Below are 16,417 nucleotides of genomic sequence, written 5' to 3'. Positions count from 1 at the left end.
GAGAAGAGGGAGGGGGGATTTGATAGCAGCCTTCAACTACCTGAAGGGGGATTCCAAAGAGGATGGAGCTCGGCTGTTCTCAGTGGTGGCAGATGACAAAACAAGGAGCAATGGTCTCCAGTTGCAGTAGGGGAGGGGTAGGTTGGATATTAGGAAAAACTATTTCACTAGGAGGGTGGTGAAGCACTGGAATGAATTACCGAGGGAGGTGGTGGAATCTCCATCCTCAGAGGTTTTTAAGGCCTGGCTTGACAAGGCCTTGGCTGGGATGATTTAGTTGGCGTTAGTCCTGCTTTGAGCAGGGGGTTGGACTAGATGACCTCCTGAAGTCTCTTCCAACCCTAATCCTCTGATTCTCTATGAAAGGCCTTGCCCTGAAGCACTTCGTCTCTAAATCGACAATAAGCAGTAAAAGCATGGTATGGAGAAATACAAGTAAGCTTTGGCATATTATTGGGCCCACGATTTGTTTGATTTTTTTTCCCAATCAAAATAAATGTTGTCAAGTTCTTTAGGCTCCAGTTCAGCAAGGGAGCTGAAGCTCATACTTAACTTTAAGCACACGAGTAGTTCTATTGATGGGGGTTGGACTAGATGACCTCCTGAAGTCTCTTCCAACTCTAATCTTCTATAATTCAAGAAATACATTTGCTGATGATGTTTTAAAGAAAGTCACACCAGTGAACTGGTGGAAGTCACTTAAGCACTTGGATTCAGAGACTGTTGAAGTGATAATCTCACTTTTAACAGCAGTAGCTTCTTTTGCTGGTGTGAAAAGAATATTTTCTTCCTTTGGAAGAATTCATTCCAAATTGAGAAATCGCTGGGGACCTAAAGAAGCAGGAAAGCTTGTTTTTCTTTTCCAGATTATGAACAAACAGGAAAATGAAGATGAAGACAACTGAGTTAGCTGCAGAAGACAATATTTTAAGTTTCTCACGTTGACCTGGCTGACATAGTTGATTTAATTTTTTTTAAAAATATTTCATTTAACTATTTTAGTTAAAAACAATTTTGACAAAAACAAACCTGATTTTAAAAAACTTGACTGTTTAACTAAATTTAAAAATTCATACGCTTGTTTTGTTAAAATATTATATGTTTGCTGTTGAAGATAAAAATCCAGAATACATAACACTGTTGTTTTAGTTAAATAAAATGATTTAAATGTCTGTCTGGTGATGTTCTCCTCCTAATATAGCATGGCAAGAAAATCCTCCAAATATTAATGATTAACCTGTTGAATTGGAGATAGTTCACCTCCCAATGACTTCATAAATATCTGCTTCAATTATCTTTGGTAAATGAAATAACCAAACAATCATTCATTTTCAGATACAGCTGTAAAACTAATCTGAAAAGTTTTCAAAATAAATCGCTTAAAAAATGTAGTGTCGACCTTCTAAAAATGAAACGTCCATCTATCTCTGAGTTGTGAAGAATATGTATTAAGGTTATAACAACCAACAAGAATGCACTTTTATGTAGAAATCCATGATTAAATCGAGTCTTCCTGACTAGTGATTTAAATCAAATCCACCTTGCTCCCAATAATCACAGTTAGAATGGCCAGCCTTGGGGGGAGGGTGTTGAAAGGTCAGGTAAAGGTAGGAGGCTTCATTCCCCAGGATCACTGAATGGGGCTCAAAAACAGTAGGATAATGATAAGGAAGATGATGTGGGATTTCTTAATTCCTGTCTATCGGGGTAGAGAATTGGAGAAGACAGATAGGGAGTGAAGAATCCCTTTCTTACACCCCACTACGCTGCCTCCTATTGCTCCCCAGTACATGTGGGTGTGCTGAGAAATGAAGATTCCCTTTCTCACTCCCCCAACAATCACTTATAGGCTATTGAGCTCCTTGGTGGATGCCACAGCTATTCGAGGCTTGTAAATCTAAACAGGCGTGTCAGCTGAATAAGCTTTGCTGTGATGAGGTGAAAGTGGAAGGGGGACTGGGAAATGATCACCTTTCCCTAGATGCTATTCAAGGAGTAGTCAAACAGTAGATCTTCATACCCCACTTGGAGAGCAGCTGGGAAAAGGAAGGCCAAGGGAGCAGGATGACAGGGGAAGTGGGGAAGGGTGTTTTCAGGATGCAGTGGGTCCGGGGGAGCTGTAGGTAGTGATAATAGGATGGTTACTAATGTGATATCTATCCATCTTAGAATGTCCCCTATTCCATCCCACTTAATAGACTGCCTAAAATCCTTAGGAGATATACAGGAATGGTGCTCCATTTTCATGGACCTCAGGAAATTGGGACTGGCTAAGAATATGGGGGAAGTAGGGGATGGATATGGTAACCCAACTTGCAGTTATTTTTGTTTGGATTATAGATTTAAGTATAGTTATCTATGTTATTTTTTGAATTGTCATGTCTCCTCTAAGAAATAAAGAGTTCTAAATCTGCACTGCTCTGCAACACATCTTAAAAAACTGAACCAGAAAATCAGATAGGATAGAAACCATGTTTAGTAGTACCAGATTCTCATCTTTTAATTTGTTGGCTCTTAACACTAACTTTTCTTACTTACCACAACAATTTTGGAAACCTGGTAGATTCTGCAAAACTTCAAATGCTTGTCTACATAGATTCTTGGTCAAATATTCACATGCAATTGCACACAGCAGGTTGTGTCGATTGAGGACATCCATTCTATCACAGGGCCACAATGGTGTATTTATTATCCATTCTGACTCTGAAGTGAAGACAATAGAATTGTTTTGAACTAAAACTGGGAATAATAAATAATAGACTGTGAAACCCACACTGAATACTGACATGGAAGAGGAGTTTCAAAACTTCACAGAAAAATGCACCATTTAAATTACCAGGTTTTTGTTAAAAACAAATAACAGTTTCTCACAAATTTGATTTTTAAGAACCTTTTTCCTTTAATCTAGGGTAAAACCACATGAAATTGGCTCTTTTCAATAGCTTGCCTCTTTTAAAGAGTCATAACACTCTTCTATCAAGAATTATGTGAAATACCAAATTTTGGATCCCCATTTTCTCTATTGCCTCACCACATCCTTGTTCTCTGACTTCTGTGCATTGTCTTTTCTTTCAGGCCCAGGCCAGTATGCATGCCAAAAGTGCAATGATTACAGATTGTTTTATGGTAAAGTATGAAATAGAGTACAATATTCCAATTTTAGTTTCATTATACACAGTTAGCACTATGCTTCTGGACCAGAACATGTCACTAATGTGGCTCTTGAAAACTTTTGGTGCTAAACATCATTTTGGTGTCCACTGGGCTAAAGGAGACAGTTTAAAGGTCAAAGTGGACCACGAACAGGCAGGTTATCTGTCTTTTTCCAATACAGTGGCATGGGTTTGTTTTTTTTATTAAAAAGAAAACACATATGGTCATTTTTAACTGAGTTTAGTCTCCTGTAAAAGATATTTCTGAAAATAATTCCCATTTTAATTAAGATTAAGCATAATATTTCTTATATTATCAAGAATAGTATTATCATTTAAGGCAGGTCACATTTCCTTTTAGTGCTCTCAATATTAGTGTATTTTCTATAATCTAACATGTGGAACAGACTATAACCTTGAACTCAAATATTTCACAAAGAGAACGATTTAAAAACAAGCAAGTTATGTTTTACCAGTATATTATATATGAGTTTAACTACAAAACTTGACTCTGAAAAAATAATATTACCTCTCAATACCCATGTTGCTCCATCCAGACTTCCACTTTTAAGGAAGATTTCTGCAGAAGCATTAACAATTTGGCATCTTGATGCTAACCTCTCTGGACCAATAAGTCCTTTCAAGCTTGTGAAACGAATCTGCAGTTCATGTAGTTTATCCAAAACCTTCCTGCCCTAAAGCAAGAGAGAAAAAAAGCAGAGGTGCAAATGGATGTAGCAAATACATAATATTCCATAATTAAGCTAAGTGTAGCGACACTAGCCAACTGTTCAGATTCTAGGACCAGGTTTATATTAAAAAGATCAATTTTAATATGTATTAAATATGTATGTTTTAAATTTTAAAACAGAACTTTTTTCATCTTTTCAAATTGTTTAATTGATAATCTTACAGAGATAGTCTGAATTGTGATTCTACTCTGAAAAGTGACTATGCAAAAAGCATACCTCTTATTAACACTATCTGTTACACTTTGTGTAATTCAGTCATATTTGCTTACTTGATTAAACTAAAATAAGTTTTTACTTCTTTTTACTTCAGGTAGCACTACAAACTGGATTTTGTTCCTTTTTTGTATATCAATAACAGAACTATTTACTAAGGTGTATCAATTGCTCCTGTGCAAACCTGCTAAAGAGTTGAATTGCACAGTAGTCATTCCGGGCATAATTTGGCCTGCAGAATCTTTATTTAAGGTGGTCATGTGCAAAGAGATAGCCCAGCTTGATTCTTGCATCCCTGCTGAGTTTGTAGATCTTGAGGTTAGGAAAAAACATGTTTTTATTTCTGCATACATAACATGGGACTCAGATGCAACAAGTAGACAATTGTAGAGTCACTTTTCAAAGTAGAATGTCAACTAAGATGATCTTTTTGAAGGTGTATCTTTAAGTCAATTAAGTAGGATTGACAACAAATATTTTCTTTTTCAAATTAACCTTTTCAGTTAGAGAAACTTTAGGTGTTTAAAATTTAAAAAGAATTGGCACAGTCTCCCCATCAAATTATTATAACCCAGTAAAATACCTTTGACCATTGCTGTACTGTGTGATAAGAATACATTACACTGATCCCAGTCCTTCCCAGGAAATCTTTGTCTGCTTCATCATGTTGTGGATTTTTGATAACTGGGTGGAAAAAAAAGATTGATGACTGCTATTTTCAAATCCTGGCATAGGACTTTTTTTTTTATGTAAGCTAAGTCTAAAGAAAATATATGTTCTGAAAAGAACCTATTTCTCAAGTATATAAGATACATTTTTTGAACACATGGCACTGGGCACAAGTATTTCTTGTTATGTCTTAATACAAAACTTAAGGTACTTAATCCATTAACATTTTTATTCAAAGTACATCACTTTATTCCCTCACCCATGACAATAAGATGCCTGAATAAGTGATGACAATACAGAACAAGTTTTTGTTTTTAAAGTGAATTCTGGGACTCAAAGCTTACCAAAATGGCCTTACTGGGGAACAAAGTCCAGACGCAGAACTGGTATAGAATGGGTGTTAGTATGGCAAACTTCTCCATACTATGCTACCAATCTGCCTCAACTTCATTATGGATGTAAGCCTCTAGGGCAGAAAAGGTAGTTCAGGCTCCCAACTGTAATAGTGATTTTGTGATATGAAAGTGTGAATTGGACTAAGATCACAATCATATAATTGATTCATATAATTTGAGTCAAATAGCCATCAGATGGTAATTTTTGGTTAGTAACAGTCCAGGCTAGATTTGAACCAATAACCTACAAAGACAAAAGGCTTACTGCTATCCCACTGGCAACACCCTGAGCTATCCAGTTTTCCAGAATGAAAGTTCTGATAGGAACAGTGCTATGAACAGGTAACAGAACAGGTGAAAAGGATTAAGGGCTTGTCTACATTACCCGCAGAATCGACAGGCAGCAATTGATCCAGCGGGGGTTGATTTATCGCATCTAGTCTAGACATGATAAATCGACCGCCGAGCACTCTCCCATCAACTCCGGTACTCCACTAGAGCGAGAGGTGCAGGCGGAGTCAACAGGGGAGCGTCAGCTGTCGACTCACTGCGGTGAGTAGATCTAAGTACGTCGACTTCAGCTACGTTATTCACATAGTCCTTAAGGGCTATTCCTTTAGCCCTTAAAGGATTAAACAATTCTGAAAATCCAAAAATGAAGTTAAACTAATTGCTATGTAATCTTGTTAAACAAATGTGTGTACAGGCACAAACAAATATATCTAGTAGAATTTTCAGTTTTAAAAGGAAGGATCTTTTTCAAATAATCCAGAATATTTAAATTACCATTACTGAATCCCTTGTTGTCAGGAATCAAATTTTTGACTTAATTTATCATCTGCAAAGACAATATGGAAGAACGAGGAGTACTTGTGGCACCTTAGAGACTAACAAATTTATGCTCAAATACATTTGTTGGAGTACTTGTGGCACCTTAGAGACTAACAAATGTATTTGAGCATAAATTTGTTAGTCTCTAAGGTGCCACAAGTACTCCTTGTTCTTTCTGCTGATACAGACTAACATGGCTACCATTCTGAAAGACAATATGGGGAACTGTTACCATGAAAAAATAATTTAGTTGAGGAAAAAACATTTTTTCAGCTTAGTGAATTTTGAGATGAACTAAAATTTTTTTTTTTAAAAAATAAGACTTTTAAGTTTCCAAACCAATAAAAGAATGTTTGTGTAAACAACTTACAAATAAATATTTTAAAGATTTTTGCAAGGTTTTTACCTGCAAAGATCTGAGGTCAGAAACGTGTGCTTTAACTTGCTGCTGTTGATAATAAGCAAAAACGAAGATTACACACCTGTAAAAGGAGTTCTTCAAGATGTACTCTGCATTTTCGTACTCCTGGGATACTCCAACCAGTGCAGCCTGAACAGTAAAGCTCTAGCTAGCAGTAGCTGTTGGAGCACTCATGCGCTTCCATCACCTCCTCCCTCAATGAATAAATGTTTCAGGGCAAAGGTATAAAGGGGGTGTGGCACTCCAGCCGCCTCAGTTTCTTCCCCTACGACAGGACTTTGAGGTAGGGGAGAAAATCCCATGAGTGTGAATATGCAGAGTCCATTTTGAAGAACACTGGTTACAGGTAAGTAACCTTCATTTCTCCTTTGAATGTTTTTTTGCATATTCCCACTCATGGGATAGATTAAAAAGCAGTACTCTGATCTAGGATTTTGGAACCACAGAATTCTACTTGAACAAGGACCACAGAACTGGCTTGCCAAATTCTGCATCAGACCTAGATTCCAAATCTAACAAGTGGTGTTTAGTAAAAATGTGTTCTGAACTCCACGTTGCTGTTCTATATATCTCTATTAGAAGAATGTATCTAAAAAAAGCCACAGAAGCTGCCTTCAATCTAGTACAATGTGTTTTAATTCCCTGTGGAAGAGACAAACCCATCAATCTATAAGCTTCGTAAATACATAATTAACCGTCCTGAGAGTGTTTGAAAAAGAAACAACTTTATCCTTGTTTATTGCATACGAAAAAAGGAATTTTAGAGATTGTCTTAATTGTTTATTTCTCTCTAAATAAAAGGCTGAAGTCCTTTTAACATCTAGGATATGTAATTTAGTTTCCCCATCCTGAGCATGAGGCTTGGGAAAGAATACTGGTAAAATTATAGACTGATTTATGTGAAAATCAAAGACCATCTTTAGTAAAAACCTTGAGTGCGTACGTAAAATTATCTTTATGAAGAACAATAAATGGTGGATTAGCCAGTAAGGCATGTAATTCATGTATGTGTTTTCTGAAGTGATAGCTATCAAAAAACACTGTCTTAATAGACAGGTGGAACAATGTACAGTTTTCCCAAAGGTTCAAAGAGAGGTTTCATCAGTTGTGAAAGCACTGTGTTCAAATCCCAAGATCGCATAGGGTCTCTTATTGAAGGATATACATTAGTAAGACCTTCTAAGAATCTTATAGCTCTTTCATGAGTAAAAAATGATTTATTTTCCACAGCTACACGGTATGTTGATATGGCTGAAAGGTCAATCTTCATGGAAGAGAGTGAGAAACCCACTCTCTTAAAATATAATACATATTCTAATATGTAATTAATGAGTGCTGTATATAGCTCTATATCATACATGGAAATCCACAGGAAAAATCTTTTCCATTTATGACTATAAAACATTTTCATGTGGACTCTTTTCTTGAATTTATCAGTACATTTTACACCTTTAACAAATAAGACTTTTCTATCAATCCCAGAGTTTTATTCCCCGGGCCATAGAGACACACACTGACGATCTGGGAGATAACACAACAAGAAGGGATGGTCTAACAAATCTGGTACAATGGCAAAAGTTCAATTAACCCTCTGGACTGGCAAATTAAGTCCAGGTATCACTGTTGTCTGGCTCATGCTGGTGCTATTAAAATTACTCTGGCTTTGTCTTATTTTATTACTCTTTAAATGAAGAAAAATGGGGAAACACATACATTACTCCTTGACCCCAATTTATTAGGAATACATCTGACACTGCTCTCAAACAAAATCCGATGCAAAAAAGATTATAGGATTCCCCCACAACGTGAAAAGGTGTGTTACTATTTTGTTCTTCCATTCTTGTATTTGAGAAGTCAACCTACTTAGATGACTTGTAGGGTATTTTGTTCCCCAGAAACATGAATTGCTATTGGGTGAATGTCTTGTTATATACACCAATACCAAAGATAGCTTGCCACTATGCACAATTGCAGGGAATGAGCCCTGCCTTGTTTGTTTAGATAATTTAATGCTGTCATACTCTGTCACCACCTGCATGCCCCTGGTGTTTGACCTCAAGCAGAAATGACTTTAGAGCCAAAATGATTGCTCTCAGTTCTAAGATACTGACATGTTCCTTTGGTGACCAGTGAGCTCGGACTAAAGATTGTTGTTTAAATGGGCCTGCCATCCCAGAGTAGATGCACTGGAAGTAGAGGCAGTCAAGGTAAAGCAGCTCATGTCGTCCTAACTATGTGAGCCTACATATTACAGTGTTCCTCCTGCTGCTGTAACTTGCCCACTCTGCCAACCTAGTAAATCCACCTCGATGAGAGGTTTAAGGCTTATGACTACGTAGTTTGGGCGACGCAATGTCTGTACAGACCATAGGCTGCAGCATCCACGGGGAAAAATTAGTGGGTGCTCTGCACCCACTGGCAGCCAAGCTCTTCCCACCCCCACCTCCTCCCTCGAGCACACCGCGTCCCTGCTCCTCCCCCTCCCAATGCTTCCCGTCTGCCACCTAACAGCTGTTTGGCGGTGCTTAGAACTTTCCAGGAGCGAGGGTGAGGAGTGGAAATGTGGTGTGCTTGGGGGAGGAGGCGGTAAAGAGGCAGGGCAGGGGTGGGGACTTGTGGGAAGCTAGTGGAATTGAGGCAGGGTGAGGGTGGAATTGGGGCGGGGCCGGGGGTTGAGCACCCATGGGGCAAAGGTGAAGTCGACGCCTATGGCACAGACACTGTGTTGTTTGCATCACCTGTTGGCTGGAGCTGTGAAATGGACTTCTTGACAAGAATGCCACTTTCACTGCTGGTAGGGTCCCTGTTTTGAAATTGAGGGAGGGAGGGTGTTCCAGCTGTGAGCTCCAGCAGAGCTGACAGCTGGAGCCCAGCTGCCGTCAGGGCTCTCAGCTCCCTGCCCCACACAGAGCTCGCAGCCCCCCACCTTAGCTCTCAAGTTTGTGCAAATGTTCCTGGTGAGGACGCACACCACAGACAGAAGGAGGGTATGTGGAAATGAAATATCGCAGTAATTACTGCAGTGGCTGTAAATCAGCCTAACATAGGTCAACTGAATTGTGTAGTGTAGACATGGCCTAAGTACCACTGATGGCAGAGAGGGAGAGACTGAAAGATATACCCTTCATTACATTTAGAGCACATGTCCGCAACATCAGTGTTGTCAACACCTGCTGTGGAATTACTAATCTGCCATGCTTGTTGTCTAAGCCTGTTTTGTAATTTCTCGCTAGCCAGTGTTGCAGGTCAGTCATCCAAAGTATGGCATCACTGATGTGGTTGATGCTAAGAGACCTAGTGAACCAGAAAAAAGGAGTATTGACTGTTATGGGGACTTCAGAAGGAGATGTATAAACTATTTCATTTTCATAAAGCTTTCTTCTGGGAGAAGGCTTTTGCTGAAGTCGAGTCTGATTAAGGCCCTATGAAAAGGAGCCTTTGAGTAGGATTTAGGAATGATTTTTCCCAATCTATGCATAATCCCAGGTTTGCAAAAAGTAAACATATTTGTTCCACACATAGCAAGACTTCTTACTTCAACAACGCTTTTATTAAGCGGTCATCTAAGTAAGGATATACATAAATTCCATTCCTTTAGATATGCTGCCACTACAGAAATACATTTCGTAAACATCCTTGGAGCTATGGATAAACCAAAGGGAAGAACCCTGTACTGAAAATGGTACCCTTCTATCACGAAGCACAGGTATTTTCAATTACATGGTTTTATTAAAATATAGGAATATGCATGTTTTAATCCAGAGCTGCAAACCAATCCTGAACGGAAAGATAAGGGATCCTAGAAATTAGAGATAACATGCAGAAACAAAACTTTGTATATAGGTGTTTAATTTTCTGAGATCCAAAATGGGATGAAGGTGCCCATCTTTTTTCAGAATTAGAAAATAGCATAAATAAAAACTCCGCTCTTTGTGTCCGAAAGGCACGGTTTCTAACGCACCCAACTGTAATAGAGACTGAATCTCTTTTCTGAGCAAACTGAGTTGAACCTGATCCCCAATCAAGGAAGGAAGTGGTAGTTTTTTGGGAAGGAGAGTTATGAATTGTGTTGAATTCCAATTTGCAATAATTTCCAGAATTCACCTGTTGATGCTATTAATTTCCACTGATGGTGAAAACAGGACAAATGTTCCCCAAAGAGAGAGGTAAAAGAGTGTAACAGGATTAACTTGTGGCTGGGTCTCTTGCCAAATCTGAAACCTTGCAGGAATTGCAGAAGATGAAGTCAAACATTTCCCTTTATTATTACAAGGTTTAAACTCTCTCTTCTTCAATTGCTGATGTTGACAATAATAATATTGAAGACTGGTGGTAATAATTCCTTCTTTGACAGGGGTAAGGAATTGATGAAGAACATTATGGGTATTGCCTTTGGTATCTGAATCGTGGAACCAAAGATGATCTTTATGCCATATTAAAGACATCTAAAGATTTAGCTGACCTCACATTCTTCATTTTCTCTAGCACCTCGTCTGTCTGCATGCTAAACAGACCCTACTCTCCCATAAAAGGAAGATCCTTGATTCTCATCTTAATCTCTGGAGGAAGACCCACTGATCGCAGCCATGCATGCTTTCTGAATGCAATAACCAAAACCATTACCCTAGCTGAAGCAACCAAAGAATCAAATGCAGCCCTTAGCTGATGTTTAGCAACATTCTGCTCCTTCATCAAAAGGGCATTTGCTAACCTTCTATGCTCTTCCAGTGAAGAACAGAGGAATGACGACTTTCCACCCACAGATGATGCTAGTATCTAGCCATAAGAGATCTTCATGATTTTAAATATGCACACCTAACATAGCTGAAGGAAACATTTTTTCCTCACAAATATATCCAGTCTTTCCCCTTCTTTCTCAGGAGTACAGTGAACTTGGACATCTCTCCATCTATGCAGGTCAGCCTCCATCATCAACAAAGTAGGAGATGGCAGAGCATAAAGGTATAAACATAGCAAGATCTTTCTGAGGGAATTGGTATAATTTGGCAGTCTTTTTCAACATAGGCAACTGAGGGAGCATTCCAGCTTGTTTTTGCTGGTTAAAGCCATCATTCTAATAAGGAGAAAAAACAGGTGAGAATTCCTCAATAGATACTGACATATATGATGTCTGTCATGCAATCCATAATTCATGAAATGACACCACATCTTCTGATGGTGGTGCTGCTGAAGTGTTGCCCACATTTTCCCCTAGAGAAGGCACCCCTCCAGAGTCCGGATCTGACTCTTGTATTGCTACTAATTCCTCCTCGTCTAATAATAACTCTCTTACCACTGTAGACTTATCAGAACTTAGATGCATTGGTGGATATGTATCCTTCAGATCTGATAATATCATCTCACTACCAAACTGGCAATTGTCTATTGCCATATAGAGAAACATGCTGACAAGATGCAAGAGATAGCCAATGACACCTGAAAGCGGTACTTGCCAGTCAGGCCAAAACTCCATACTCAGATCAGTTGGACATTTCTTTGTCCATATGGATCCAGAACACATGAATGAGGTTGCTGATAATACTTTTTCTCCAGATCAGATCTCTGAGCTGCACTTCTTCTCCAATCCGAGCCCATTCTCAATTCAGATGGAACCAGAGATAGCAGTCTCCTTGGTTGAATAAAGGAGAACAGAGAAAAACTCTTTTCTGGAGACCCAGAAGGGGTCTTAGATGGCAGAAGCAGAAGAGAACCTGAATTCTTCAACTCTTCCCCTCTGCCTTGGGAGAGCATCTAATTGAATCGGTTGCAGCAAAATGTCCAATTCTGCTCAACCGAAATACATGGGTTAATTACCAATGGAGCCAGATCCAGATCCAACTGATGAAATTGTGCCATAACTACTATTTGTTGCAGTGCTGTGTCAATATTGTCTACCACTTCCATATATTTTTTCCTTGCCTCAACAGATCCTTACCTCATGCTTTTGGACCTGGCTCATTTAAATCAGACAAAGAACGTCTGACTCTACCACAAGAATATGTATCCTGCATATGTTCCTTGAAAACCCTTTGTCAGATGTCTCTCTCTCTCTCTCTCGCATGGACTCGCTCTTCAAAAGAGGCCGACTCCAACTAGGACTGAGCGGTCATGCTCTCCATAATAGCTGTGTCCTTTCGCAGTGAACTGGCTCTGGAAACAGAAGCCAGTACCACAGTAGTTTTCCTCTTCACTTCCTTCCCACTTTCAGATCCTTTAGTACTGGGTACCAAGGTGGAGGATTTGTCCTTCTTCCTTACAGACTTGCTCGACGCTGACACTGGTCTCTGAGACTTGTTTGAAGCTTGCTTGGTTCCATACAGTTTTGCTGACAGTGCTGTTTGTAATAAAGTCACCTGAAATCTGTTCTGTCTCACCTTTGTTGCTTGTGTTATGCAAATAAAGCATTTTTAAAAGGGGGCTTTTTATTCTTCAGTTTTATCATCTCAAAACCAAAATATTTACAACCAAGTTAATCAACACTAACAGACAATTAATTAATTCTAACTAGAAATTATTAACTAGCTGACAAGGTATGGATCTGGAAGCAGTCCAGAGCATTCCCTGATTTGTTCACCTGTTTTCAGTTTGAAGGACCTGAGGCAGCTGAAGCACCATGCCCTGGAACAATTGACATTCACAGAGGGGAGGGGGAAAGAGTCATGTGAGCTGCTACTGCTAGCTAGAGTTCTACCATTCAGGCTGCACCGGTTGGAGCAACTCATGAATGCTAACATGCAGAGGATATTGAAGAAGGTGGTGCTGCATTTCTTACTATAGGTGTGCATAACGTCACTAAGGACTTGTTCACACTTACAACGCAGCAATGCTATAGCGCTTCAGTGAAATTCTCCCACTGGAGCAGGTACTCCACATCCCCAAGAGGTAGTAGTTACATCAATGAGGGAAGCCCTCACTTTGACACAGTGCTGTCTACACTGGAAGTTTGGGTGGTATAACTGCATTTTCCACACGAGTGATGTAGTTATACTGAAATAAGTTTGTAGCGTAGACCAGGGCTAAGTACTGAAGAGAAAACAAACTTCTCAGCCAGTGAGTAAATGAGGCACCAATGTTCAAGAATTGTTTGAAATGTATTTGAAATTAATGATTGTTGTCAATAATTTGGGATCTCGTAACTTTTTGAACTTTGAAAAAAAATTAAGGTTCACCTTCAAGTTTAATTGAAATTGTCCCGCTGCAATATATACATTTTCATTAGGTAATAATACACAAGCTTCAGCTTGAGTCTAACAAATAGGATAGTATGCAAGAACCCATGGAACATGGCAGTCCCCAGAAGACTCAGATTGTGTGTTTGATTACTCAACTGATATGCAACATCTCTCCAAATATGTTCTGTGGAAGATATCACATGTTGTGCTAATAATGATGGTTATTCTTATGAAAGTTCTCACTAAACTGAGATGATTTTTTCCCTTTTTGTGCATTAACATTACTGAAACTCTAAGCATGCCTGTGGTGCAGACTGCAAACGAACTCTTAACAGCCAGTCATCTAAATAAGTGCATACAGAAGTCTCTTGTAGGCTGTCACTACACCTGAGTACCTGATGATAATTCTTGGAATTAGAAACATCCAAAAGGAGGATTTTGTATTGATTATGATTCCCACTTATACAAAATCATAGTTACTTCTGTGTGTTAGTCTGATGGATATAAAGCATGCATCATGACAAGACCTCCAAACCAACTGCATGTACTTAATAAGAGAATTATGCAGGGTACAGTCATGGGAATAGAAAATACTGGGAGCAGACTCCCATTCTCCCAATACTGCTTTAGAAACTTAGAATGTCCCAAACAGAAGGGAAAACTTCATCTCAATTTTCCAGGGAAAAATGTTGGGGGCAGCATGAAGTAGAAATAGAGTAACCTCTGAATAATTTCCAGCACCTATTTGTTTTGAACTCCCAGAAACACCTTCAAGTCTGATGTTTGAAAGATGAAGTAACAAAAGATGCGCTAGGAGCACAGTACCTGACTCTCTGCCTCCACACAAACAGCTTTCTTTTGGAAGAATCTGAGAGGACAATCCAATAGCTACTCATATGAGCTTTGCTATTTTTGGACCAAAAGAGAAAATTGTTTTTTATAAAAAAGATGATTCAGCCCCAATAAAGTGTGGATCTAAAGTATTATAGTTTCTGAAGAACGTAATTTACTTTCCAGCCTAAAAGCTCTAGTCCCTCAAATCAAATATTTTCCACCTTACTTGGAATAGTCTGCTGAAGGCAAGAGCACCAAAAGCAAGACAGCCTTTCTCTTGTAACTACGGCTGCCAAGTGATTAAAAAAATTAATCGTGATTAATCGCACGATTAAAAAGAGTAATCACGATTAATCGCACGATTAATCATGCTGTTCAACAATAACAGAATACCATTTATTTAAATATTTTGGATGTTTCTAAATTTTCTACAATGTCAGACTTTGCAGGGGTTCTCAACCTAGGGTTTGGGACCCCTCAGGGGGTCGTGAGGTCATTACATGGGGGTATCATCCTCCAAGACTTCCATAACAGGAGATATATGGCAGAATGAGGGTAAAACAGAGCAGGGAGACATACAATTCTCCCCCAAGGGAGTTCAGGCACAAATTTAGTTAACGCATTATCTTTTCTGATTTAGACACCTTTGAGAATGATTCTGATTAGGACAGATGTTCATACTACTGTCTCCAAGATGGGCTGAAAACACAAGCCGTGATAATCATAGAACTGGAATGGACCTTGGGAGGTCATCTAGTCCAGTCCTCAGCACTCAAGGCAGGACTAAGTATTATCTATACCATCCCTGACAGGTGTTTGTCCAACCTGCTCTTAAAAATCCCCAGTGATGGAGATTCCACAACCTTTCTGGGCAATTTATTCCAGTGCTTAACCACTCTGACAGTTAGGAAGTTTTTCCTAATATCCAACCTAAACTGCCCTTGCTGCAATTTAAGCCCATTGTTTCTTGTCCTAGCCTCAGAGGTTAAGAAGAACAATTTGTCTCCCTCCTCCTTGTAACAACCTTTTATGTACTTGAAAACTGTTATGTCTCCTCTCAGTCTTCTCCTCTCCAGACTAAACAAACCCAATTTTTTCAATTTTCCCTCATAGGTCTTGTTTTCTAGACCTTTTATCATTTTTGTTGCTCGTCTGGACTTTCTCCAATTGGTCCACATCTTTCCTGAAATGTGGTGCCCAGAACTGGGCACAATACTCCAGCTGATGAGGCCTAATCAGCGTGGAGTAGAGCAGAAGAATGACTTCTCATGTCTTGCTTACAATACTCCTGCTAATACATCCCAGAATGATGTTTGCTTTTTTTGCAACAGCATTACACTGTTGACTCATATTTAGCTTGTGATCGACTATGATCCCCAGATCCCTTTCCGCAGTAATCCTTCGTAGGCAGTCTTTTCCCATTTTGTAAGTTTGCAACTGATTGTTCCTTTGTAAATAGAGTACTTTGCATTTGTCTTTATTGAATTTCATCCTATTTACTTCAGACCATTTCTCCAGTTTGTCCAGATCATTTTGAATTTTAATCCTATCCTCCAAAGCACTTGCAACCCCTCCCAGCTTGGTATCATACACAAACTTTATAAGTGTACTCTCTATGCCATTATCTAAATCTTTGATGAAGATATTGAACAGAACCAGACCCAGGACTTATCCCTGCACGACCCCACTTGTTATGCCCTTCCAGGATGACTATGAATCTCTGGGAACGATTTTCCAACCAGTTATGCACCCACCAGGTTGTATTTCCGTAGTTTATGAGAAGGTCATGCAAGACAGTATCAAAAGCCTTACTAAAGTCCAGATATACCACATCTACTGCTTCCCCCCATCCACAAGGCTTGTTATCCTGTCAAAGAAAGCTATCAGGTTGGTTTGACACGATTTGTTCTTGACAAATCCATGCTGACTGTTATTTATCACATTATCTTCTAGGTGGTTGCAAAGAGATTTCTTAATT

At 39.0% G+C, this 16,417-nt stretch overlaps 1 protein-coding gene across 7 annotated transcripts in view; it reads right to left on the bottom strand.

Moving 5' to 3' along the window:
• The window catches only part of TOPAZ1 (testis and ovary specific TOPAZ 1), a 100,620-nt gene that overhangs the window by 15,329 nt on the left and 68,874 nt on the right, over nt 1–16,417 (bottom strand). For 3 of the 7 annotated variants that reach the window (XM_043540870.1, XM_043540874.1, XM_043540872.1), the window contains exons 15-17: nt 4,701–4,801; nt 3,682–3,847; nt 2,539–2,733 (exon numbers count right to left, since the gene is read on the bottom strand). In XM_043540870.1, the coding sequence (XP_043396805.1) occupies nt 2,539–2,733; nt 3,682–3,847; nt 4,701–4,801 (462 nt within the window). Of the gene's footprint in view, nt 1–2,538; nt 2,734–3,681; nt 3,848–4,700; nt 4,802–16,417 lie in introns of those variants that run through there. The other 4 variants (XM_043540871.1, XM_043540873.1, XM_043540875.1 and 1 more) reach the window with 2 other exon arrangements.

The sequence above is a fragment of the Chelonia mydas genome, chromosome 2, assembly GCF_015237465.2.
Source record: "Chelonia mydas isolate rCheMyd1 chromosome 2, rCheMyd1.pri.v2, whole genome shotgun sequence".
Taxonomy (NCBI): domain Eukaryota; kingdom Metazoa; phylum Chordata; order Testudines; family Cheloniidae; genus Chelonia; species Chelonia mydas.
The sequence above is the reverse complement of the archived record's forward strand: the minus strand, read 5'-3'. Positions and strand labels throughout refer to the sequence as shown.